Source organism: Acomys russatus, chromosome 24 (genome assembly GCF_903995435.1).
Source record: "Acomys russatus chromosome 24, mAcoRus1.1, whole genome shotgun sequence".
NCBI lineage: Eukaryota > Metazoa > Chordata > Mammalia > Rodentia > Muridae > Acomys > Acomys russatus.
Genome location: NC_067160.1, coordinates 56,953,520 through 56,979,918, shown reverse-complemented (window position 1 = coordinate 56,979,918; position 26,399 = coordinate 56,953,520). Strand labels below are relative to the sequence as shown.

The 26,399-nt window shown below is 43.0% G+C and overlaps 2 protein-coding genes across 9 annotated transcripts in view; one reads left to right on the top strand and one right to left on the bottom strand.

Moving 5' to 3' along the window:
- Ehmt1 (euchromatic histone lysine methyltransferase 1) overlaps window positions 1-26,399 on the top strand; it is a 137,898-nt gene that overhangs the window by 91,509 nt on the left and 19,990 nt on the right. For 6 of the 8 annotated variants that reach the window (XM_051166800.1, XM_051166802.1, XM_051166804.1 and 3 more), the window contains 4 exons: window positions 255-361; window positions 8,315-8,437; window positions 18,174-18,275; window positions 20,148-20,252. In XM_051166800.1, coding sequence (XP_051022757.1) covers window positions 255-361; window positions 8,315-8,437; window positions 18,174-18,275; window positions 20,148-20,252 — 437 coding nt within the window. Of the gene's footprint in view, window positions 1-254; window positions 362-8,314; window positions 8,454-9,169; window positions 9,233-18,173; window positions 18,276-20,147; window positions 20,253-26,399 lie in introns of those variants that run through there. The other 2 variants (XM_051166805.1, XM_051166806.1) reach the window with 2 other exon arrangements.
- On the bottom strand, window positions 2,087-2,600 carry LOC127207409 (lysosomal-associated transmembrane protein 4A-like). Its single transcript, XM_051166807.1, has one exon. It carries the CDS (start codon window positions 2,596-2,598, stop codon window positions 2,092-2,094), a length of 507 nt encoding a protein of 168 aa, XP_051022764.1. The 5' UTR covers window positions 2,599-2,600; the 3' UTR covers window positions 2,087-2,091.

Here is a 26,399-nt window from a genome sequence, read left to right as displayed (position 1 = left end):
AGCATGGTGAAGGACTCTGATAACCCTGTCTATCGGGTTTCGTGTGGTGCTGGTATAGGTTCTTTTGGTTGTGATCTTGGAACAAGTGGGGCCTGATTTCTGCCTGCAGGCATAGTGGTACAGTGGCTTCATCATGGCTCTAGAGCTGTCTTTATATCTTGAAGGCATCCATGTCAGCCATCGTAAGTATCTTTGTGCAAATACATTGTGGTTGCATCTTATATTAAATTTAGTAAAACTGTGTTTGTTTACAGTTGATGGAATTGATCCCAACTTCAAAATGGAGCACCAGAATAAGCGTTCCCCATTGCATGCTGCTGCAGAGGCTGGCCACGTGGACATCTGCCACATGCTGGTTCAGGTTCGGAAGGACAGCTTTAAATAGATTTTTTCATCCTCTCAATGTTATCTGAGTATCATGAGGTTTTAGTGGAAGGGTAAAATTGCAGTGGTACCTCGAGGCTACCATAGAAACTCGCTTTCCAGCCTTGTGGCCACTGACCTCTCCTAGTGTTTATTCTGACATTTGCCTCTGTTAGAGTACCACACTGCTGTGTAGCTTATTCTCTAGTTTTGTGTAGTCTTGGTTTTAATATTTATTAAGGTCTGCTGCAGAAGATGGAGGCTCAGTGAGGCCCAGATCCTTCCCCTTTCTAATCCCAGTGACTAATTATCTGTCCCTCATTGTTTAAGTCATGTCCACAATCTGCTTTAGCTTTATGAGATGACTTAGTAGGCAAAGGTGCTTGCCACCAAGCCAGAAAAGCCTGGTTTGACTCTTGGAACTCACATGGTGGAAGAAGAGAACACAAATTGTTCTCTGATTCTCAAATGTGTTGTGTTGTGTGCACATGCCTCCCCCAATGTAAACAAAATGTAAAAATTTTTTTAAAAATTATGATCATGTGAGTACTTAGAATTTTTAATGTTTAGATGCATCATAATTGTGTATGTTTATGGGGCCCAGAGTGACAGTTCAGTATATAATGTGTACTCATTATATCTTTGTGGCCAGAAAATTAAAAGCTTTTCTTAGTTATTTTGAAATATTCAATTAATTGTGTCAGCCCAGTTACCATGCTGTACTTTAGAACATGGAAAGTTATTTTTCCTACCCAGTCACACTGTGGTAATCATTAGCCGACTTCTCTCATCCTCCTCACACCTGTGCTCAGGCTGGGAGCCACCATTTAACACTTGGCATCTACACACAGTGAGCATGTCTGTTTTATTGTGTTGCTATAACACAGGACCACAGTCTTATCAATAGCAGCTACACATTGTCTATGTACCACTTGGCCTTTTGCTCCTTTGTTAGTAGACATCAGGTTTACCTCAGTGTCATAGCTCCTCTGACCAGGGCTGTGGTGGACTTACATGTGCAGAGGTCTCTCAGACCGCTTTTTGGGGAGGGGGGATGAGGTGGGGGAGAGATGTGCACTCAGGAGTACACTTTCTGCATCACTTGGTTGTGTCTGTTCCCGAGGCTGAGAAACTTGCATATTGTCTTCCATAGTGCCCATCTAGAAATCAGTTTACTGTTGAATGAACATTTTACCTGTAAGCCACCTATTAACTCTGTTCCTTGTTTCCTGCGGCGTCAGTTGCATCCGTAGGACAAAAGCCACTTGGTCCTGGTGATAGATCTGAGTGCTATTTAATCAACTTGCTGGTATTTTGTTTAGAATTTTGGATCTCTGCACCAGGGATCCCTGTTTTCTGTAGTATTTGCTGCTGTAACTGCTGGTGGTATCTGTGCTGGTTATAGACCTAGTGCACACCCCCCACCCTTATCTTAGAAATAATCCCTATTTAGTGAAATTCAGTGTGAAACTGCCTCCCTCTGGGCTTCTCTTTGTCAGAAGACATTTTCTTTTACTTGACTGCAGTTCATTCTTGCATAGTGGTCTCCAGGCATTTTATTTCATCGTTCAATTTCTGTTGGTTTTATTTATTTTATTTTTTTAAGCTGGTATAGGGTTTATTGACAAGGCAGACCATCCTCAGGGAGACATGTAAGGGAGTGGCGGCTCTTTCTCAGGCATCTTCACGGCCATTTCATAGGTTGGCAAAACATATTGCGGAGGCACTTCAAAGGCAGGGTACACGGCAAATCTCTGATACATTTCTGTTGTTGATGTATTTGTAGCAGTTCCAAACACAATTGATTAGGTAAGCCTTAAACATGATGAAGACCACAAAGAACACAAGAACAATGAACAGGAGGCAGCTGGAGTCCAGCGTCAGGAGGTCATCTTTGTGGGGGAAATCAGGTAGCTGATCCAGATATTCCTTGATTCTTGGCAAATAAGTGAGAGAACTGATGGCCACCAGACAGCTGAGAACAGAGGCAAAAAGCTGGTAGCAGAAGAATGGAATCAGCCAGCCCACTTGATAAGAAATTGCTCCATAAACCAGCATTGAACTGATTATAAACATAAGAACAGAGATGGCAAAAAGAACACAGGCATTATCAGCCATTCTCTCAGATGAATAGTAATTACCAATGACTTCGTACTGAATGTTGACAGCTGGCATGGAATTTGGATGAGTCACCTCCACAGTCAGTAAAATAGCCATTAGTAGGTTGACCACCATCTCCAGATGAGCCAGGCAACGAGGTATTTAATCAGAGAAGGTGAAAATGAGATGAGGTCGGATGGCAGACAGTGGGCATGGAGATCTTTGATGCTGTCTTTTGCCATGTTGCCTTTGTCACTGGACCACGACGCTCACGTGACGTGTTTGCCCAGCTCCATTGTTGGGCCGGCCCTTTTTGTTGGTTTTAAATATCCAGAAAGTCACCCCTTTCTTGCTATCATGTGGTTGTTCATAATAGTCTGGAATGATCTTTGTGTTTCTGTGATGTGAGTTGATGTGTATCTACTCCTCTCTTTCCCTTTGCTTGTATGTTCTTCCTTAGTTAGTTTAGCCAAAGGCTGGTTAACTGTTTCTAAATATTAACTTTGTCTCTCTCCCCCCACCCCCATATTCTTTCATTTGTTTTACTTCAGATCTTTGTTGTTTTTTTCTTAAGTTTGGGCTTTGTTCTATTTTCTTTGTTAAAGCATCCATCCACTTATTTGTTTGCTTGTTTATTGTTAGTTTTTGAGGCTGCTATTTTTTATTTGGCTTATTGCCATAAATATCTTACTTAGTATTGCTTTTGCCACTTTTCATGCTGTATTTTCATTTGTTCCAGAAAATGTGTGTTTAGCAGAGGCTGACAAGGCATGTCTTCCTTACTTCATCCCCACTTCTTATAGAGAAGGAGGGTCTCTAGCCTAGCCTAGCTAAACCAACTTCCCTCTGGGATCCCTTAGTTTTGGCTCCCAGGTGCTGATATAATAGCCAGGCTGCCCTGCCGACTCCATCTTTAAATGGGAGACAGACTCTTGTGCTTGCATGGTAGCAGGTTTCCCTCCCAAGCTATCTGTTCAGCTCCCAGTTCTAGGAAATATTTCAAGTTTCTCTTTTCTTTCTTCATTTGGCCCATTGGTTGTTTAAGAAAATACTGTTGAATTTCTAAAGTTCTTTCTTGTATACTTCCAGTTTTATTTCATTGTGGCTATAGTAGATATGTGCTGTGGTGCCAGGGTTTTTTTTTTGGGGGGGGGGGCGGTTGGGTACTAAAATTATATGGGGCTAGAAAGATGGCTCAGGAGTTAGGAGCACATACTACTCTTTCAGAGGACTCAAGTTTGAGTCCCAGAAAAGGGAAGGAGGCGTCACAGCCTCCTATATATATTGTGTATATATGCACAATACACATAATTAAAACCAAATAAATCTTTAAAAATGTATTCAGACTTACTTGTGGTATGGCCTACAGAATGTTCCATATGCTGATGCGAAGAGTTTACGTTCTGCAGCTCTAACATGAAACACTCGAAATGTCTGGCTTATTCCCTTGACCTGTTGCACAGGTATACTCCGTTGTTTCCTTTGTTGATTTTGGTCTGAGTGAGATTCTCAAATGAATGGCATGAAGCCCCCAACTACACTGTTTTAGACTGTTCTGGCCTTTAAATGTGGTGTTCATATTATATAATTGCATTCTCTAGTATTGGGTACATAAATAATTATAATTGTTATTTAATTTTGTTAAATTAACAACTATACCTTATGGTGACCTTTAAATATTCTTTTTACTTTTATTTCATGTGTATGAATATTTTGCTTACCTTTGTTGTTATTGTTGTTTTGTTTTTTTGAAACAAGGCTTCTCTATGTTATCTTGGCTGTCCTGGACTCGCTTTATAGACCAGGCTGGCCTCGAACTCAGAGCGATCTGCCTGCCTCTGCTTCCCGAGTGCTGGGATTAAAGGTGTGCAACACCATGCCTAGCTTTGTGTTTTTGTTGTTGTTTTGTTTGTTTGTTTTTTAATTTGGTGAGCTGTTCCCTATGCATAGATGTGGAACTTTCCCATCTAAAATAGCAGGTACCACACTGTACTTCGTCTTCTGATGAAGACTCTGGTAGTAGGTCTGTGTTCTAGATTCCACGTTGAGCTTTTTGTATTGACTTCTGACACTTCATATTTGCTGTTTGGCTTATTCCTGGATGCTTCAAGAATTATCCTTTTGCCTCAGTGACTTGAATTCTCTTGTCATTATACCTCGGATCAATCTTTCAGGTCCATGGCCTTCTGTTCTTTTCAACATGATGTCCAGCAGCATCCCCCATTGTCTCTGCTCTCTGTTGGTAGGACCTTGTGGATTGCTTCCTGACCGTGGTCCCTCTGGGGATATGGTTGGGTACTGTAGTCTGATCATTGCTATATTGATTGCCCACTTGAGATTTGGAATCACTTAGGAGACAATTCTCCATGTACCTCTGAGGGGTTATTTAGCCTCTGCGCATACCTGTGATTATCTGATTAGGTTAATGCACCCTAAAGGAGGAGTGCATTGTTCTCTGGGCTTGGGGCCTAGACTGCCTAACAAGACATACCCATCACTGCCTTCTGGTGTTTTAGGCCCCGCCACCTTGATCTCCTCCCCAAGGATGGAGTGTACTCTGGAATGAAAATAAACCCGCCTTCCTTAAACGCTTTTTCTCAGGCTACTTTATAACAGCAAGAGGAAAAATACTACCTAAGACACCATATGCTTTGTGCTCAAGAGGCCCTATGTCTGCTTCCCAATGCCATAAAGCAAAACCTCTAAAATAAATACATAGATGTATACTAGTGTCTAAGTGTTTTAAATGCAGAAACATTTCCTGAAGATGCAAACATTCTGGTTTTGTTTTTTTTTTTTTTTTTTTTTTTTTTTTTTTTTTTGTTTTTTTTTTTTTTTTTGGTTTGTTTGTGTTTTTTTTTGTTTTGTTTTGTTTTGGTTTTGGTTTTTTTTTTGTTAGAAGGTAGACTCACCATAACTTCCAGATCCGGTTTTACTGTGTACACAGAAACAGAGCTGCCGGCCTAAGTGTGCTTTCTTTGTCTTTCTCTGGTCTTACCACCCTAAAGCATGTACTTGCAGTATGTTTCCCTTTCATCCAATTTTAGCCTTTAAGCTAATTTGATATAATAATATATATTATTATTTATCTAGTTTCATTTAATGCAAAACAACAAAAACAAAGCATAAACAAGAACCAAATCGGTTTGTGCAAAAAATAAACAAAAATTGAAGGAATCCAGGTGAGTTCTGGACCAGATTGCTTCTTTTTTGGTTCCAGGCTCCTCCCACCTTGCTTTTTTGTTATTGTTGCTTGAGGCAGAATGGTGCTTCCTGTCTTTATTGTTGGGTATGGTTGGCCCATATGGGCAAGCCATTTGAGCTCTGTTTTGCTTTCATCATTCATGTCTTGTAAGACTCCATATTACAAAATAAAATGTGTATTTGTGTAACTTTATATAGGGGCCTTTTGTTATTGTTCAGGGTCTGGTTAAGCCTGGCCCAGCTTGCTTCTCACTCAGGCACTTGGTCTAATCCCTAGCTGTAGTGTTCTTAGTGCCTTTCCTAGAAGGTCCTTCAGTTTTATGTGTGTCATCCCTTCTCCAGTCACCATCACCTACATTTTCCAGGAAGAACCATAGAATGTATTTATTTCTAGTTTTTCCTGAGTCCAGGTGTGTTGTTTCTTCAGATTATAGCATTTGTGAAGTGCCTTAACATTTACTATCACCTGAAAGCTCTTCTGCGAATCTCTATTGAGGACTTACACTTGTGTCAGGGCTCTTCAGATGGCTTCTCTGCGGTGGCTGCGGCTGAACCAAACACACTCCAGGAGACAGACAGACACAGACAGACATACACACACTCTCTCTCTCTCTCTCTCTCTCTCTCTCTCTCTCACAAATGTGTTTAATCTATTATGTTTTTAAAAATGTTATATCTAGGAATATTTTGCCTGTGCATCACATACATGCCTGGAACTGAAGCTATTGATGTGACAAACCACAATGTTAGTGTTGGGAATTGATCCCAGGTCCTCTGAAAGAGTGGTCAGTACTCTTAACCATTGAGCCAACTCTCCAGACCCTAGAACTCTTTTCTTATTTGTTGTATTAGTACTTTTTTTTTGTTATTATGATAAAACATGTTGACAGAAGCAACTTAAGGTAAGATTTTTTTTGTCTCCTGGAAATAACTGGGGAGATGTACTCATAGTCCTTCCACAATATGGCTGCCTAAACAAGACATGAACAATGGCAATATTGATAGATGTGCCAACACAGAAGTAGGGAATCTCATGGTGGCCCACCCCTAGGCAAAAAACTAGACCAAGCAACTAAGGACTGCTGAGAAAGGGGGAATTAATCTCTCCCAGAAATGGCTCTCTAATTGTTTATTTAATACAGAGTTCTCAGATCTCATACAAACAACACCAAATGGATTCAGCAGCTTTATTTGTTTATTTACTTATTTATTTTATTTTATTTTTTGGAGTCAAGGTTTCTCTGTGTAGCCCTGGCTATTGTGGAACTCAGTCTGTAGACCAGGCTGGTCTCAAACTCAGGGATTCCCCTGCCTCTGCCTCTTGAGTGTTGAGATTAAAGGTGCGCGCCACTGTCGCCCAGCACCAGCAGATTGTATTTACATATCTGTGCATTCATACATGCATGTAACAGCACCAAGAATAAGAGGCCATCAATCTGAGAGGGAGTGAGGCAGAGGTATAGGAGGAGTTAGAGGGAGGAGCCACAGGAGGGATTGAAGCAAGGAAAGGGGGAAATGGTGCAATTAGATTTTGGGTAAAAATTAAAAAGCAACTTAAGGGAAGAAATGTTATTCTGACTTACAGTTTAAGGTACAGTTCATCACGGAGGAGAAGCTTGCAGTGGCGGGAACGTGAGATACCCGATCCCATTGTGTCCATAGTCAGGAATGAATGCTGAGTGCATATTCTGGGCTCACTTTCTCCTTTTTATACAGTTAGGGTCCTAGTAAGGGGATAATTCTGCCCACAGTTGGTGGGTCTTCAGTCAACTGAAGCACCTCATGCCCAAAGGCAATTCTCATTTCATCAAGTTGACAGTTGAGATTACCATCATACTTGGTTATAAGACAAGAAATCTGCATCAGTCAGCACAGAAGTCTATCAGAAGCAATTTTGATGTTCACCTGCTTGCTATTGTGAGGTCCTTGCACCAGACAGAGTTCCTGTGTGTGTATATGCATGTCTGTGTTGCTGATTGTTCATGGCAACTGCAGAATGATGGCCCTGCTGCATGCATGAACAACTTAACACCACACAGGCAGACAGACACAATTATTCTAGCAAGTCCTAGCTTAACCAGGTTTTTTTGGGGGGAGTGGAGGGCTAGATTTCATTTCTAAAATGACCCGATACAGGCACAGCAGGATACAGAGCTGTCCAAGAAAGAAGCAGAAGAATCTTGTGGAGTATGGGAGGGCAGAGGGCACCCTATCTAGTCAGCCTGTTTCTCCAAATCTTACAATATTTCCCAGAATAAACAGAAGAAAAGTAGCGCAAAGGATACAAATTTTAGAATAATTTATAACTTTTTCAGACAAGTACCCCGGTTTGGTAATGGTTGTGGCCAGAACAAGTCGACTGCTGACAGCTGAGCTGCTCCATAGTCTTCTCAGTCCGGCTTCTTAGCGTAAGGTCAAAGGGCTAGTGCTCGGCTTTAGGGTAAAGCGTTGCCTTCCACTGCGCAGCCCCGGCCTAGTTACTCTGTCTTCAATGCAGTTTTGAAGAGTCAGATGTAGCTGGTCAGTGAAGCAGTTGTTTGTTAAATCTCTTAGTGGCTGGCGCAGAGACTGTGTATCTCTTTTGCTCTCTGGGAAGGGGGATGTGGAACTTGCCCTCGACACATCTAAACAATCTGTGTTTTACTAGGCGGGTGCCAATATCGACACTTGCTCAGAAGATCAGCGGACCCCACTGATGGAGGCTGCAGAAAACAACCACTTGGATGCAGTGAAGTACCTCATCAAGGCGGGAGCACAGGTGGATCCGAAGGTACCCACCCAGTCAGGTTCATATTCCTATTTCATGCGTAGATGTTATGTAGGTGAACAGGGCACAGTTTCTCCTTGAAGCTCCTGCAGGAACCCATTGCTGTCAGACACGTGTCCTGTTGCTAGCATAGCATTTCTAGTCCTTGGTGTAGTAGTTACTTGTCATTGTGACCCAGGGCCTGACAGAGTAGCTTGTGGGAGTAAAGATTTAGTTTGGATCATGATTTCAGCCCATCCAAGTGCAGCAGCCACTGTTTCTGTGCTCATAGGTCAGAAGAAGCAGGTATAACCAGCAGAGGCCTCTGCCAGCCTGGCTCCATCTTCCGAAAATTCCACAGCTTTTAAGCTGGGAATCAGCCTTTGGGAATGTTTCAGGTGCAAACTAAATACCTGGTGGCCTGACCCACTAGCAAGGATTCCCTAGTAACCATTTGATGTGCCTGTTGTAGCAATGACAGACAAATCAACCAAGGAAGATTTGGCCATGAAGAGTTTTGCTTCCTTCCTTCCTTCCTTGTTCTTTCTTTGTTTTGTTAAGAGCAGTTAGGCAAGAAGAGAAATAGAAGATACTCAAATTGGAAAGAGGACTTGAATACCACTCAGTTCATAGTTAATGTGATCTTATGTGCACAAGCAAAACTATTGTTAGAGTTAGTAAAATAATTTAACAAAAAATAGGACACAAAATTGACACGAATAACAGTTGCATTTCTCTTTTCTTTTTTTGATGCAGGGTCTTACTGTGAGCGTAGAGCTTGTGATCCTCCTGCTTCAGAGTCTTAAGATTGGGTTATAGGTGTGCATCCCCATGTTTATATATCTGTATATCTATCTGCCTATAGAGCGTATATCTATCTACCTATAGAGCGCTGCCTTATATATCTGCATATCTATCTACCTATAGGGCAGTGCCTTATATATCTGTATATCTATCTACCTATAGGGCAGTGCCTTATATATCTGTATATCTATCTACCTATAGGGCAGTTCCTTATATATCTGTACATCTATCTACCTATAGGGCGCTGCCTTATATATCTATATTCTTCCAGTTAAATTATCTAAAAAGGAACCTGACTTAATTTCATTTATAGTAACATCAAAAAGAATAAAAGATGTGCCAGGCGGTGGTGGCGCACGCCTTTAATCCCAGCACTTGGCAGAGCAGGCAGATCTCTGTGAGTTTGAGGTCAGCCTGGTCTACAGAATTCCAGCACAGTCAGAGCCGTTATGCAGAGAAACCCTGTCTTGAAAACAAACAAAAACAATAAACGACTTAGGAGTATGTTTAATCAAGGAGATAAAAAGCTTACACATTGAACAGCAAATTATTTATTTATTTTTTGAAAAACAATTGGAGACAGGATTTAGTGTGTGCCTCAGTACCACGTAAAACCCTGAATAGAGGTTTACACCTTTAATTCTAGCATTTGTAAGGCAAAAAGGCAGGAAGATCAGAAGTTCAAGGTCATCTTTGGCTTCACAGTGAGTTTGATGCCAGCCTCGACTACTTAAGACCCTATCTGTTTAAAAAAGACACAGTTAAATGGGAGATTATCCTTTGTACATTGTCAATGTAATCCTTATCAAAATTCCAAATATGTACAGAAACACCGATCGTAAAGCTCATACAGACTCTAGAAGATCTAGAATAGTGGGGCAGGGTTGAAAGAGAACAAACTGATGGGATTAGCCTTCCCAATGTCAGAACTTACTGCAAAGTTACAGTAATGAAAATGGGATCTTTCTTGTATAAAGAGGGAGTTGCCCAGCACTCGGGAGGCAGAGGCAGACGGATCGCTGTGAGTCCAAGGCCAGCCTGGTCTACAAAGCGAGTCCAGGACAGTCAAGGCTACATAGAGAAACCAAGAAACCCTAGAAACCAAAAAAAAAAAAAAAAAAAAAAAAAAAAAAAAAAAAAAAAAAAGAGGGAGTTGCAGACCAATAGAATTAGATGGTTAGATGGAAACAAATCCCAGAATAAATCACTGTTTGTACTTTTAGTTCATTTCAGGTAACTTTTCAGCAAATGGTGCTGTGAAAACTTAGTTTTCATATATTGAAGAATGTGGTCATACCATGGATCAAAGAACTGAGCATAATAGCTAAAGTTACGTACTTTTCAAGATTGTAAAACCCATGATCACAGCACTCACAGCATGGAGGTAGGAGGATTGTGACTCCAAGGCCAAACTAGGTTTGGCCTCTTTTAAAATGCAGTTACTAATGGCTTGGTGGCTCGGCAGTTCTACCCCTATGTATATAACCAAGAAATACAGAACATCCATGAGCAGCACTGCTTATTGCCAGACTCTTCCTAGAAGTAACTCGATTATCCTTTATTACATTACTGAACAAGTAGTTCTATCTACTCAACAGAACTTCATTCAGCCAAGTTTAGGATCAAACGCAAAGATGTGACGGCCCTGGTAAGCCTTGGGAATATAAAGTATAAAACACTAGACCAAAGCATAAGTACCACAAACCTCCATCTGTATGAGATTCCCAGATAGGACCGTCAGAGACAGAGTGTGGCTTGCATGATGTTGCCAGGTATAGTAAAGATGAGTGGAAGGTAGGTAGAGCTTGGTGATTGTAGGCTCTTTGTTTGGTTTTGAAAAAGGTATTGAAACAGTGGTGATCATGGTTTAACATATATGTAATATGTAATTCCACTGATTTGTACACTTTAAAATTAGAGACCTGTGTGGCAGCAGCACACTGGGAGGCAGCAGCAGGAGGATCTCTATGAGTTCAGTGCTGGTCTGGACTATGTAGTGAGCTCCAGGCCAGCCCAAGCTGCATAGTAAGGCTCTATGTCAAAAAAGCAAAATAAGCCTAAAATAGTAACAACAACAATAAAAATTAGAAAGCCAAGGGTGTAGCTTAGTTAGTGGAATGCGTGCCTAGCATACTCAGTCCCTGGGTTTGATCTCCAACATCACATAAACTGGGTGTGGTATGGTGGGCCTGCAATCACTATACTCAGAGGGTGGGTGTGTGTGTGGGGGGGTGTATGTGTTTTCAAAGGTTGTTCTTGGCTACAGAGTGATTTCAAGGGCCAGATTTAGTACATGAGATTGAAAAAAAAACATAAGAATACAATGTCTTGTGACATACTATACTAAATAAGCAGCCTAAAGAACAGGGTGCAGGGATGTCATTCATTGGTAGAGTGCATGCCCTAGCATTTATCTGTGAGGCTCTGGATTCATCTAATACCGTTACCCAATATAAAAATTATTCTTTTTCACATCAGTACATGTTTGTTTGTTTTCTCAACAAAATGTTTCCATAACCTCTGTGCAGACTTATCAACTCCGTTTTAACACTGAGTTAACTTTTCACAGTTCTCTGGTACTAAATAATATTCTTCAGGCCAGCAAGGCATCTGGTTAGGCAGAGTTTGCTACATTAGAAAGGAGGGCTAAGTCTTCATCTGGAACAGTTGGGAGCCTACAAAGCTGGAGGTTAGAAGAGCTGCCTTCTAAGAAGTGCTGCAGGTAGTGTTAAGACTGAGAAGTGTGGCTGGGGAGATGGCTCAGAGCTTAAGAGCACTCCAGAGGTCCTGAGTTCAATTCCCAGCGACCACGTGGTGGCTCACAGCCATCTATATTGTGATCTAATGCCTTCTTCTATCAGACAGACAGAGCACTGTATACATACTAAATAAATCTTAAAAAAAAAGATGTGCTCTCTTCTGGTGTGCAGGTGTACATGCAGGCAAAATACTGTATACATAATAAATAAATCTTTAAAAATAGAGACTGAGAAATGTGTGGGTGGTTTTGTAGCAGTTTTAATATAGCAAAAGAAAGGGAAAGGGAAACTTCAGTATTAAAATCCAGGATACCATACTACCCAACATATATTTGTTCCTGATTCATCAGAAAGACAGCAGAGAAAACCTAGTAAGTAAAAAACTAAACAACCACCACAACAAAAAGATTTAAGAACTCATGACCATAATTTTTTTCCCCTTCTCTGTGTAGCCTTGGCTGTCCTGGACTCACTTTGTAGACCAGGCTGGCCTCGAACTCACAGAGATCCGCCTGCCTCTGCCTCTCTGAGTGCTGGGATTACAGGCGTGCACTACAGCATCCATCTCATAAATTTCTTAAGCTGAAGAAAACCAGTAATCCATAGATCTAAACAAACAGACAAAAAAAGCAACTCAATAAAACCCAAGTAAGGCAAATAGAAAACACACCACATTCAGATACATTAGGCAGGAGGTGTCAAGAATCAAAGAGAAAGAAATTCTGAGAGTGACCAGAGTAAATATGCAGGTTGCATGCTGGCAGGCACCCAAGCCTGCTGCCAGCGTGACCTGCGGTGGCCTAGCAGTGCATGAGAAGAGGTTGTCACTGTGCCAGAGAAAAGAAATCTAAGAAGAAGAGGCCAGCCCAGAGAAAGTGTCCTTTTAAAAATGAGGTAAAACTAGGTGAGGTGGTGCATGTCTGTAACTCCCAGCAGTTGGGAGACAGAGGCAGGCAGATGTCTTGAGTTCAAGACCAGCTTGTGCTACACACCGAAACACTGTCTCAAACAATAAAATGAATATAGAAGCTGTTTTTCAAGACAGGGCTTCTCTGTGTAGCCTGTGTAGCCTGGCTGTCTTGGACCCCTTTGTAGACCAGGCTGGCCTCAAACTTACAGAGATCTCCTGCCTCTGCCTTCCTAGTTGTGATATGCTTCTTTTCAATCAGTTATTTCTGTGATGTTCCGGCTTGGTAGAAATGTTTCCTTTAGAGGATCTCATGTAACGTCATTAAATCACTACTTCCTCTCATTTACAGTTTTGTCATACAGCATATACTCAGATTCCGTTTATCTTTCATAGCACATTGTGAAAATTCACCATCACACTAGAGATGTTAAAGAGTTTTTGTTAGTTTCTTTTATTTGTTTATGTTTGTGTTTTTTGTTTTGTTTTTTGAGGCTGGATCTCTTTATGTAGACCTGACTGTCCTGGAACTAGATCAAGCTGGCCTTAAACTCAGCAGTCTTTGCTTTGCCTCCCAAGTGGTGAGACTAAAGGCTTATACCACTGTTCCTTGCTTGGCTCACAGTTTGGAATGGACAAGAACCAAGGAGTGGTTTCATTTAATTTTTTTAAAAAGTTTTAAAAACATAAGACTAGAAGTAATTTAAAACACTTGAGACACATTAAATGTATGACTGAGATTCCAAATTGCCATTAAGTATGCTTTATGTATTTTAAGATGTAAAACTGACCCCTACATGGAACGGTAGACTGATACCTAAACCGTCACAGCCTCCATGGCTCAGCAGCCCACTGTCTATTCTGGTTGTATCGCAAAGCAAATACCTGGTGAATGATTTCTCTTTTATAAAATATCATTTACACTTAAAAACGGAATGTGATGGGAATTACCCTTTTTGAAATGTTTGTAGTTATTAAAAACTTGCATTTAGGATACAGTTGGTAAAAGCATTCCTCTGGATTTTAGAAGTGTGGGTTTGTACAAGAAGGGAGACAGGAGCCACTGATGGACACGATACATGATTAGGGCTTCTACTCCATTAGGGGCTGGACTCTCCTTGGTCCTTGGTTTTCTGCAGGCAAATCTTTTTAGTTGCTAGGCTAGCCACTTCAGCCTATTTACTTTAATTTCCTTCTTCCCTTTCTCTGTCTCCTGGGTGCTGGGATTAAAGGCATTTGCTACCATACCCCAATTTTTTTTGGGGGGGGAGGGGCTTTACTTCCACCGTGGCAGGAACAAATGAAGCTAACATCCTTGATGGTCTCTCTGCATATCAGCTTCTCCTTTGATGTCCTTCTGAGCTGACCCTCTTCTTAGACATGGTGGCACAGAAGGCCTGTATGATGCTGAAGCCTGTTACAAATCTGCGCTGCACCAGACTCACTTCTTAAAAGACAAGAGTCTGTTTAAAACAAGGACACATAAGATGAAGTTTATACAGATTTACAAATAATTATACACTAGCAATAACATAGAGAATGGGCGTATACAACGGAATCACTTTGTAAGGTTATTTTATTGTAGAAGGTCAAAATGCTGTTTCTGTAGACTAATAACAAATGACTAATGCTTTTAAATATACATCATTTTCCCTTCCTTTCCTCTCTTCAAATTCTTCCACACTTTCAAGTTCATGACTTGCTTCTCTCATTATGTGTGTGTGTGTGTGTGTGTGTGAGAGAGAGAGAGAGAGAGAGAGAGAGAGAGAGAGATCATGTATTTCTAATTATATAAAGACAATCTTCTTAGTCTGTATAGTGTTACTTGTATGTACAGGTTTTTGGGGCTGACCACTTGGTGTTTAACCTATTTGTGGGCTGTTTCCTGGGAAACACCATTTCTTCCACTCTCAGCATTCCTTAGTTTCCTACAGCTCTTTGTTAGGATTGAGTCCTTGTGAGCGTCCCTGTAGCCACTAGCATGTCTATTGGTGTCATCCTTGTTCCAAGTGACATGTTGGCAACTGTTGAGACTTCTTGGGTGAAGCTTCTCTTCCATTGCTAGGAGACACAAGCTCGCAGCACACTTCATGTCCCCTTAGACTCTTTCCCCCCTTCTTCTGCAGTGATCCCTGAGCCTTCTGTTGTGTTGTGGGTGTATCCATAACTCTGCATTGGTTGTGTCTCTATTTCCTGAAAAAAGACGTTTTTCTTGATAAAGAGTAAAAAGTACTGTAGGTTTAAGGGTAAATTTTTAGAATGCAGTTACTAAGTGTGCTGATTTAGTGAACACTTTTAAAGATTTATTTTTAATTATGTGATGTGTCTCTGTATGGTTATATGCATTTGAGTGCAGGTGCCTGACGGGAACCAAAGAGGGCATCAGATTTCCCTAGGTGGTCATGAGCTAACTTAATGCAGGTGCTAGGAACTGAACTTAAGTCCTCCACCAGAGCGGTATAGGATTTTAACTACTGAGCCATCACCTTTAGAATTAAAGATAAATAGTGTAGTCTTTAGAGAAAGTGCTTTAAAAAAAAAAAAAAAACCTTAAACGAAAAAAATGCTAATAAGGAAAGTAAAGTAGAACCTGGAAAAACTTTATGTAGCTGCCTTACAGAAAGCATGTAAAACCAGGTCAAAAAGTGGACCATGTAAGCCATGTGTGCCAGTAGTCATGGCTGCAGACCAAGCACTCTGGTGGGAGATGCACGAACAGATGCACAAACACACCCACAGGAGCCAACCGTGGTGTGAGAGACAGAATGGAACACAGTTGCACTGAAGGTCATATTTAGAAGGCGAACTGATTCAGGGAGGCAGAGGCAGGCGGATCGCTGTGAGTTCAAGGCCAGCCTGGTCTACAAAGCAAGTCTAGGACAGCCAAGGCTACACAGAGAAACCCTGTCTCCAAACATCAGGAGGAGGAGGAGGGTGTGCTGATAGAACCTTCAGGAAGTATAAGGGGAGATTATCTTCATGACTACAGAATAAACAACGGAAAAGAAGATTGAGAACAGAAGCAGCCCATGGAAGATGATGTAGCATTTGGTTGGTTTGTTTTTTGAGTTAGGGTTTCTTTGTGTGTAGCCCTGGCTGTCCTGGGTTCGCTTTGTAGACCAGGCTGGCCTTGAACTCACAGCGATCTGCCTGCCTCTGCCTCCCGAGTGCTGGGATCACAGGTGCTCACCACACCCTCGGACAACAAATTTAAGTGTAAAAAGGTACTCAACCTTTAAAACCTGATTAAGACAGCTTAGTAATGTTGAAAATGCCTGGCAAGGTACAGAATTACAGGGACATGTGTCAGTGGGTGAGATGGAGACCCCGGGTAGCAGCTTGTCACACCAGTAAAGTGGCATCCTGGTAATGCTGATGTGGCTGGCCCTAGCACAGGCAATGAGAGAAACTACATAGTGTTTAACATATCTTTAAACAGCAAGAAATGAGCTATAGCTCTGTGTTCCTCAGCTAGGAATGTAGAATCTAGGGCTGGTTTTACCTCAGCTAGACACAGCCAGCCAGGTACTAGAGAAATGATTCCACATCTGCTCTTCCAGAGAACCAAGTTTAATTTTCAGCACCTTTATGTTGACTTACAATAATTTGTAATTGCAGTCCCAGGGGATCTGATACCTTTTTCTACCTCTATGGCATGTGGTACACAGACATACATGCAGGCAAAATATCCATACACAAACACATATAGTAAGATGGGGAAAAAGTAAAGACAGCAAATGAGCGTTACATGTTATCTGTACTGTGTTGACCTGAGAAAGAGTGGTAGAGGTCCTGTGGAATGATGCGCACTATTACAAATGTTTCAGGAGCCCCACTGTTGGCTTACAGAAGTATTGACATACGTCAAAAACTAGATAGTCTTTACTAAGAGCTATTGTCCTTGAAGTTGACACGGGAAAGAAGCTTTGTGAATGTCTCTATGGTGGGTGTGATTAAAAACTTACGTTGTACTTGGAGATGCCACTACTGAGTGTTTTGAACAGTATACCATAGCTTTTCTGTGCCAGAAGTGCCTGCTGTATGCTAATTTTATGTCTTAGTTCTGTGAGGTTTTTTGGGCTAAATTATTCTCTGGTCTCTACCCTGTGAGAAGCACCCCCTCACACTCCTGCCTGGAGCACACATTCATACCTTGTGCCATGAAGTTCGTGAACATGTGAGTGCTTGCGTGTGTGTGCGTGTGTGCATATAGTGTGTGTTTGGATATGCCTGCCTATCTGCCTACCGTGTAGTTCAGCTAGCTATCAGTTCTTTCTGCCATGTATGCCATCACTATTCCTAAAGCCTGCAGCAGTCTTCCAGTGTCTGGTCTTATCACCAGAGACCTGGAATTGGGTATACAGACTCCTTGAGAAAGATGAGCATCCTAATTAATACCACATGTATTGAGGTGTGTCTGATGATAAGTGCTAAAGCCCAGTGTTTAGACTCTGCGAGAGAAAGGTAATAAAAATAATGTCAATACAAAAGTCAGAGTGGGGAGAATTGTCTTTAAGAGCAATGGCCCGTGTATCCATATGATCCTTGTGAGCAGGAAAACAGGCACTCGGGAGCAATGCCTGACCTAGTAGGTGTACTCTTGGTCAGTGGCTTCCAACATCATCATCATCATCGTTGTTGTTGTTGTGTTGTGTTGTTGTTAGTATTATCATTATTGTGAGGTAGTATAATGTGTGTAGAATCCAGGAGGGAGCAGAACTAAAAGCTAATGAAATATTCTCTGCACCAAAACAGTACAAAACAGTAATATGGTTGAACAGCAAGCTTGCCTGTTGCCTGTTCTCTTCTCCTTATTTTAAATTCTCTGCATGCGGATGGCTCCTACTGATTAAGCCACTCTATTTTTCCATGTGCTCTGTAACCAAGGTTAGCTCTCCAAAGTCTTTTAATGAACAACTGGGGCCTCTATAGGCTCCATATTCATGTTAGAACTGTTTCTGGCAGGAGTTGGCAAAGCATACTCATGACAAGCAGCTTGGCAGCCGTCTGGTTCAGTGTAGAAGTGGGCAAGTTCTTCATCAGGATGCACACGTTATATAGGTGTATGAGATTGGAACACTGCTTCCTCCAACCTTAGGCCCCCTGGTTGGGACAAAGTACTTGTCCTGTAACCATTGGGCTTTTAAGACAGGATCTTGGTCTTTCAGCCTGGGTTTAGTTGAGTGGGTTCATTGACAGTAACTGCCATTAGGTTGGAAGCATAAGTTCTCTGGTTTGCAGCCAGAAGTCATGAGTAGTTTCTCTAGATTGAATGGCATTTGTATTGCAGGACGCAGAGGGCTCCACATGTTTGCACTTGGCTGCCAAGAAAGGCCACTATGATGTGGTTCAGTATCTGCTTTCAAATGGACAGATGGATGTCAACTGCCAGGTAAAGCCATTCCCCTGTTCCGTGCCATAGCTCTCCACCTCCACCTCCTCCTCCTTCATGCCTCTCCTCTTAGTTCAGATGCCTAAAGGCCCACAAACCCCAAAGGCTTTATCTTTGTCATGCTGCGATAAACACCATGGCCAAAAAGGTTACCTGACCTTAGGGGAATACTCCTTCATTGATGGAAGCCCTGGTAGGGCCCTGGAGGCAGGATCTGAAGCAGAGACTATGGTGGAACATAGCTTACTAGCTTGTTTCCCATAGCTCGCTTAGTTTGCTTTCTTATATATTCCCAGACCGCCTGCCCAGAGGTGGTAGTGCCTAGAATAGGCTGGGCCCTTTCATATCAATTATGAAACAAGAAAATGTCCCACAGACTTGTCTACAAAACCAGTCTGATGGAGACATTTTCTCAATTGAGATTCCTTTTTCTCAGATGACCCTAGCTTAGAGTAAGTTGACTTAAAAAATGGCCAGCGCAGCCCTCATCCTCACATTCTCCACTTGTTTGGAAAGGCCTTTCTGCAATACTTGCTTGATGGTTCCATCCTTGGTATTCTGTCAGGCCTCCACACTTCTGTGCAGTGTCTCCCAGACCCCGGGCCCAGGACAGCTAATGCCCTCTGGAGGCACCTGGAGGTTTCTCCACATCTACTTGTTCCTTGTCGCTGTCCATTGTCTCACTGTGTTGTTGACTGACCTGCCCCCTTCACTGTCAGTCATAAGGTGGTGTTTCACCAGTTCTGTGACCTATAGTGCCTTATTGGTGCTAGGCACACAGTAAGTATCTGCAAAGACGTGTCAGTCCAGCCAATGCGGTAAGAAGAGCTAGCCTCAGAACTGCCCCACACACACCGTCGTAGGGCCCTTTGACTCTTGGCTGAGGCTGCATTTCTGTCTCCCTCATACCCCTGGGGCTTAGCCCAGGTACTTCCTGCTCTTTTGGTTTACACCTGGCTCCTTGTACTATCTTGTCTGTGATCTCCTGCCACATAGACTAGAAAGTAGCAGCTTGTAGTTGGACCCCTCTTTTCTTTTTCATTATCTAAAGGTAGCATGGTCTGACTTATTTTTGGTTGTGAGCCTAGCCTTTGGTGGCTGAACCATCTCTCCAGCCCATGGTCTGATTTATTTTAACTGCCCCTAGCATTGTATATTTATTCATCCTGTTGGGTTACTGTGAGGCATTCTGTTCTGGGCTGGTGCCTATGCAGCATGTATGTGTCTTATGTCACCATTGTCTCAGATGGTGCCAGTAGTTGACTATAGAGAGATCATCTTCATTTGTGGAGGCTATGTGTGTCTACAATGACATAAAAGTATGTATGGGTGTACAGGGAGCCCTTTGGAGGTGTCGGGGAGGAGGCTGTCTCCCAGACTGATAAGTGGCAACAGAACACTTAGTTCCTGCACAATACTTTTTCTGGTCTAAATGAAACTACTTAACATGTATTGATCTCAGCCATAGTGGTAGGAAGGCAACTCATGAGATCCTTAAAGGACCTTACAGACTCAGCAGACATGATTTGTCTTTCTTCCGCTGGCCTTCTAAAAGAGGCAATGTCAGTTACCTCTTTGCCAAGAGTGTGAGTGAAAACATTCTAGTCATGCTTCCCCCAAACGTTGCTGTGTGCCCTCCCTGGGGTTGGTGCAGGCTAACTGAATGTTCAGTTCTGACGGTAGTGTTAGCTGGAGCAGAGAGGTCAACCAGCAGCTCACCTCACCTACTGCTGTGCCTTTGGTGGGGGTCGGGGCCTGCCTTTGACTTGCCAGAAAAGAGTTCTTTCAGGACTCAGTCCCTGAGCAAGCTGCATGAAGCCTTTCTCTCACTTCCTGTCTGTGGTGGTGATATCTTTTGTCTCTTATACTCAGGATGATGGTGGTTGGACACCTATGATCTGGGCCACTGAGTACAAGCACGTGGACCTGGTGAAGCTGCTGCTGTCCAAAGGTTCTGACATCAATATCCGGGACAATGTGAGTTTTTCATGGTGGTTTAGGAATCGTTAGGGCAGATCTTCTTAGAAGGCCAGAGGAGTCACGCCACTGGGCAGCTTCCTCCTTCTGAAGTAGAGTTCTAGCACATGATGGCTATTTTGGCCCTTTGTGGTCAACATCTCATTGACTCAACATGGATCTTGTACCAGGTCCCTGCAGCTCTGCCCCCTGTGTGGGCGTGTTCAGGGTGTGAAGCTTGTATGAATCACTGCCCTGCTCTTTTCTCTGCCTCGTGTCCTTGACTGCCCTGGGGGAGGAACCCAGGAAAGTCACTAGGTCTCATGTAGGAGGCTGGGGTCTGAAGGAAAGAGACGTGAATGGAATCCATAAGCCCCGTGGATGCCTGCTTTATGAAGTCATCTGCACAGAAGCTAGAGTGCAGAGTCAGAGAAGTAGTTGTGGTACCCTCTAGATACTGTGTGACTTTTCCCGGGGATAGTTGAGCAAATATCTCTCTGTTCATAGGGAACCCATAATAGACTAGAGACACACTTGTACCCATTCTGCTAAGATTCTTTTTCAGAGTGAGATGCAAGCAATGTCTGCCCCTTTTTCTAAGGTCCCAAGGACAAACTGAGACATAATTCCACCGGAGTTTACTTTGGGAAACCAGTGAACTTATTGGGGTGGGTTCTCCAACATCAATATAATTTAGGACAGTTGCTTTACAGATTTGGCCAGAGGCTGATCTGATTTGGCTAATTTCTTAATTGAAATTCCCTCTTCCTAGGTGATTCCACGTTGTGTCAATTGACAATAAGAACTAAGCAGCTAGTTCTGGTGTGCAGCCAACAGCAGTAGTAATGGCCTTTGTCTGTGGGCCTTAGAGGCCTCCCCTCCCCAGGAGGATGCACTCTGCTGCCCTGAGAGTCTCGTTTAGCAGCCTTGTGGCTTGTAAGAATGCCTTTTCCCACCCATGCACTGTGCCCTCAGTCAGACTCTCTTCACTGCTATTTTTATTGTTCTTCCAGATGATTTTCCAAATCTGCAAGTTACTCAAGAGTTATTAATGAACCCTTGTTACAGAGAGGGGCAGAGTCTCTTAAGGCCTATCCCCATCCATTCTAAGCAAATTCAAGTTGGGTAAAAACTAAAAAAGAATGTTAGCAAGATCCAGGTCAGCATGAAAAGGTCCTGTCCATATATGAGTTGTGCTTAGGAGCAGTGTTGAGTGCAGTTACACGAGTGGGAGGCAGTGGCCCTTCTCGCCTTCCATAATCTGGCTGTTCTCCACAGGTCGTCTGGCTTTATTTTACGGCACTGCTGAATTTTTGGTGTTGCTGTTTTGTTTTGTTTTTTCTTTGATTTTTTTTGTTTTTGTTTTGGTTTTTTGTTTTTGAGATAGAGTTTCTTCATGTGGTCCTGCCTGTCCTGGAACTCACTTTGTAGACCAGGCTGGCCTTGAACTCATAGAGATCCACCTGCCTCCAGAGTGCTGGGATTAAAGGCATGCGCTACTACTGCTGGCTGATGATGAGTTTTTCAAGTTTTATCATTCCCTTCCTTCCTTCCTTTCTTCCTTCCTTCTAAATTTATGTATTATATTTAGGGGTAGGGGTGCACATATAACAGGGCTATATGTAGGTTACATGATAATTTTCAGGAGTCCTTTCCTTTCCACTTGTAGGTAAGTTTTGGGGATCAAACTTAGGCCATCAGACTTCTTTGGCAAACACTTGACTTGCTCAACCATGTTGCACATCACTGGCCCCAAATTTTATAATTTCCAAACCTTATACAAGTGTTGCCCAGTCCTTTGATTTGCATAGCTTTGTTGTGAAATGGGTACCACTTAACTTTGAAGTCTTGGTGGCTATTCCTACAGTATGGAAGGATTAGTTTGCTGTCAAGTCCGGCTTTTTTTTTTTTTTTTTTTTTTTTTTGTTTTTCAAGACAGGGTTTCTCTGTGTAGCCTTGGCTGTCCTGGACTCGCTTTGTAGACCAGGCTGGCCTCGAACTCACAGCGATCCACCTGCCTCTGCCTCCCGAGTGCTGGGATTAAAGGCATGCGCCACCACGCCCGGCTCTCAAGTCCGGCTTTTGTTTTGTTTTGTTAGTTAGTTTATTGGAGACAGGGTCTCATTATGTAGTTCTGGCTGTCCTGGAACTCACTATGTAGACCAGGCTGGCCTTAACCTCACAGAGATCTGTCTGCCTCTGTCTCCTGAGTGTTGATCAAATGCATCTGCCACTACACTCAGCCCTTAAGTTTGTTATTTATGCTGTATGACATGCTTTACTTTAGCTGCTTTGTTGACATGTAGGTGCACAGTGAGGATGGTGAACGTAGGTATTCTCACACTGAAGTTACTCACATTTGGCCTTCTTTCTGGATCTTACCATTTGTCAAGAATTTATCAGAATGGAGGCTAATCCTCAGTGGGAGTGACTGTCTTGGGTTCATTGCACATTCTGTTGGTGGTTCTTTCTTGTTGCCTGAAATGTCTGTTGGTGGGCACGTGGCTGTTACAGAGTTGTGTATATTTGTGCCCTGACTTTCCTCAAATGAATTTTGGAAATGGAAACTATCTAGGAGAGCCTCCACATTGTTTGTCTCCGGAGTGGTCAGGCTGTTTCTGGCTTGTGGTGGTTTTAATCCTCATTTAATTTTCATTTGTGTAATGGCTGTTTGATAGTAACATCTTTTGGGCTTTTGCTGTTTTATGTTTTTTGGTCAAGGTTGTGTTCAGATCTTTAGCTTGTGCTTTATTGAGTGGCAGGTATTTCTTTTGTTTCCTCCTTCTCCTAAAGATAGGATTTCAAGCTGGCGCAGCAGCACACGCCTATAATCCCAGCACTCGGGAGACAGTGGCAGGCAGATTTCTGAGTTCAAGGTTAGTCTGGTCTACAGAGTGAGTCCAGGACAGCCAGTACTATTTATTACAAAGAGAAACCCTGTCTCGAAAAACAAAACAAATAAACAAACAAAGAAAAACAGGATTTCACTGACTAGCTCTGGCCTTCCTAAGTAGACCACACTTGCCTGAAAAAGTGGAGCGATTGTTGATCTTTATGTATATGTTTGGATCCTGCTTCCGGTATTGTTTAAGACACTATTACTTAGGTGGACTTGGTGGCCTATGCTTTTTTTCCCCTTGCGAGGCTTCTCTGCATAGCCTTGGCTGCCCTGGCTTGACCAGGCTGGCCTTGAACTCACAGATTCGCCTGCCTCTGCCTCCTGAGTGCTGGGATTCCAGGCATGCACCACCACGCCTGCCTTGGCTTACGCTTCTTACTGAGGCTGAAGCAGGTGAGTGTAGTCTGGTCGTTCTGGGCTTGAGTGAAACCTCTATCTCAAAACAAAAAACCCAAGCAACAACAATGACAACAAATCACTGCTTTGACTGAAGGTGATATTTTCCTGTGGTTTTATAGTGGCATATAGTTTTTAGCTTTGCATTTTGGCCCATGGCCCATGGAATCAATTTTTGTATATTGTGTGATATGTGGAGGAAGGCATTTTGGTTTTTTGAGGCAGGGTTTCTCTAACAGACCTGGCTGTTCTGGAACTCACTTTATAGACTAGGCTGGTCTCAAACTCATAGAGATCCACCTGTTCTGCCTCCTGAGGACTGGGAGTGAATGTGGGCACCACCACCGCTTGCCTGTCTTTGTCTTCCTTTTTCCTTCTTTTCTTCCCTTTCATGTGAGCACTTGCGTGTACTGAAGTGGAGAAAGCCATGCTTTGTTCATAGACAGGAAACCAGGCCTAGCCTAGTGCATCCTGGAGAGGCTTCAGCAGCACCATGGCAGAAGAGCCTTGGTTTTTTCCATCTTCCACTTCAAACTTGAGGTCATATTTCTCTACCTTATCTGTATGTCTTGGGCCTTGGTCTCATGTTCCTGCCGTGTTGGAGCAGTCTCACTTCTGGGAAGACTGTCACCCATGCCTTCGGTAGCTGTTCCTCCCTCACCGACACCTGTAACCGACACCTGGCCTCTGTCTTTGCTTCCTCCTGCTGCTCATGCTAGCTTCTCTGCTCTCCGTGCCAGAGCAGTCCTTCTCCTGCCTCACCGTCGGGAGATGCTTTTCTCAGGGCAGAGTTTTTTCTGGTCAGTGGGCTTTATGCTTTGCGTGCTGCTTCCTAGAGTTGCTACCAAGATGTGTTGGAAGCTGTTGTACCTTTTCGTTGTGTATTGTGTAATGTATGCTTTTCCTTCAAGCTGTGTGAAGACTTGGGGATGTGTCTTGGTCTTGTTATCTCTGTGTATGTGTAGATTGGCTGGATTTCTTAGATCTGTGATTTAAATTTAGACTATAAGAACTTGTCCTGGGGCCGGGCGTGGTGGCGCGCGCCTTTAATCCCAGCACTCGGGAGGCAGAGGCAGGCGAATCGCTGTGAGTTCGAGGCCAGCCTGGTCTACAAAGTGAGTCCAGGATGGGCAAGGCTACACAGAGAAACACTGTCTTGAAAAACCAAAAAAAACAAAAAAACAAAAAAAAAAACAAAAAAGAACTTGTCCTGGTAGTCTTGGATGGTCTTGTTAGCTTCTAGAAACTGGCTTTCTACCCTCATTTTTGGTTTAACTGGTTTTTATTGTATCCGCTAATATACTGTTCTTTTTCATTGCTTTTACCTTAGGCATGGTTTTCAGCTCAGAAAGTTCTGTGGATTTTCTTCTTTACTGTGTGTTGATGGGAAGGCAGTAGAGGGGCTTTTGTCTGTAACTTCTACATCTCTGCTTACCTTCTGAGTGTGTGGGATTCCATTATACCAGGTGCTTAACGGCCAGCTCAGTATCCATACCAGTTCTGATTTGCCAGTGGTCCATTTTGCCTCCTATCTGTGTGCCAGGAGCTTAAAGCCAGATGTCAGTGTGCTGCTAACTTACACTTTGCTGTCAGTGCTCTTGTTTTCTGATTGTGGCAGTCGTTGATGTGATATCGGTCTCATTATGTTGTACTTTGTTCTCTGGTCTGGTCTAGTGAGCCTACAGCAGCTCTCAGTGCAGGATGATAACTGCCAGAGTGGGTCCTACCTGTAGTCTGCAGACTGATGGTGTGCGCCCTATCCCCCTAGCTGAGCTCTTTGGGCATTTTCTCCCAGATCCGCTGCTGTCGCTTTGTGGGAGCCCATTTTCAACAGACTGTTGCAGCTCCATGGTCCTCTGGTTTCTCTGGTGTTTCCTGAGTAGCAACTTATTTGTCTCCTCTGTTACCCATGTAGACTCGGTAACCATGACTTTATAGTGTTCTCTTTCAAGTTTTTACTGGTGGGGGGGGATGTTCAGTCTGGTTCGAGGCAGCAGAAAGTGCCACGCCCACTGTGGAAGTGAAACTGCTCTGCAGAACAGGGCAGCATTGTGGCTCTGTGTAGTAAGCAGTCTCTTAAGAGTAGGATCTTAGAATGTAAAAACAGCATAATTCTGGCCAAAAGACACAGATCATCTGACAAGAAAAAGGCCCTAAGGAGACAGGGCTTTGTTTGAGCTTTCAGATGTGTGGGGGCTGTAACCATTTAAAATCAGAGGGTCAGAAATGCCTGAGGATGGCAACCAGAAAAGAATTCAAGGGTTTTGACGGTGTTTGCTTTTAGTGTTTACTTCAGAAATCTATGTGCTTGGGGCAGTTGGGGGCAAGGCTGATGGGCAATGCACTCTGTCTGTTTCTTTCTGTTTTTATGTTTTCGAGTGTTCACTGAATTGAAAAGCCCTCACCCTACCTTACCATGTGGGCATTGGAAGGGGGCCTGTCCAGCTGTCTGAGAGCACCAGAGTGTCATAGATGGATGTGATCCCGTGGGGCATGGCTTTCGCGACAAGGACTCTCCAGGAGCTGAGGTGGTCAGGCTAGACTTATGTCTGTGGCTGTGTTCCTGAGGGGAAGGAAGGAAGCCACAGTGAGCTGCTCTTAGAGGGGAAGCCACTTCAAGCCAACCTTTCTATATCTGTAGCCAGGAACTGTACCTCCAAGGGCTGAGCCTTGAGAAATAATCAGCCTCGAGAAAAAGAAGGAGAGGAGAAGGAAAGGATAAGAATACTCATTAGGGGCTGGAGAGACAGCTCAGAAGGTTAAGAGCACTGACTGCTCTTCCAAAGGTTATGAGTTCAATTCCCAGCAATGACATGTTGGCTGACAACCATCTATAATGATATCTGGTGCTCTCTTGCTGTATACATAATAAA

What these genes read in the sequence shown, in the direction of transcription:
- LOC127207409 (XM_051166807.1), bottom strand. Translation starts at nt 2,598, where the DNA reads ATGGTGGTCAACCTACTAATGGCTATTTTACTGACTGTGGAGGTGACT.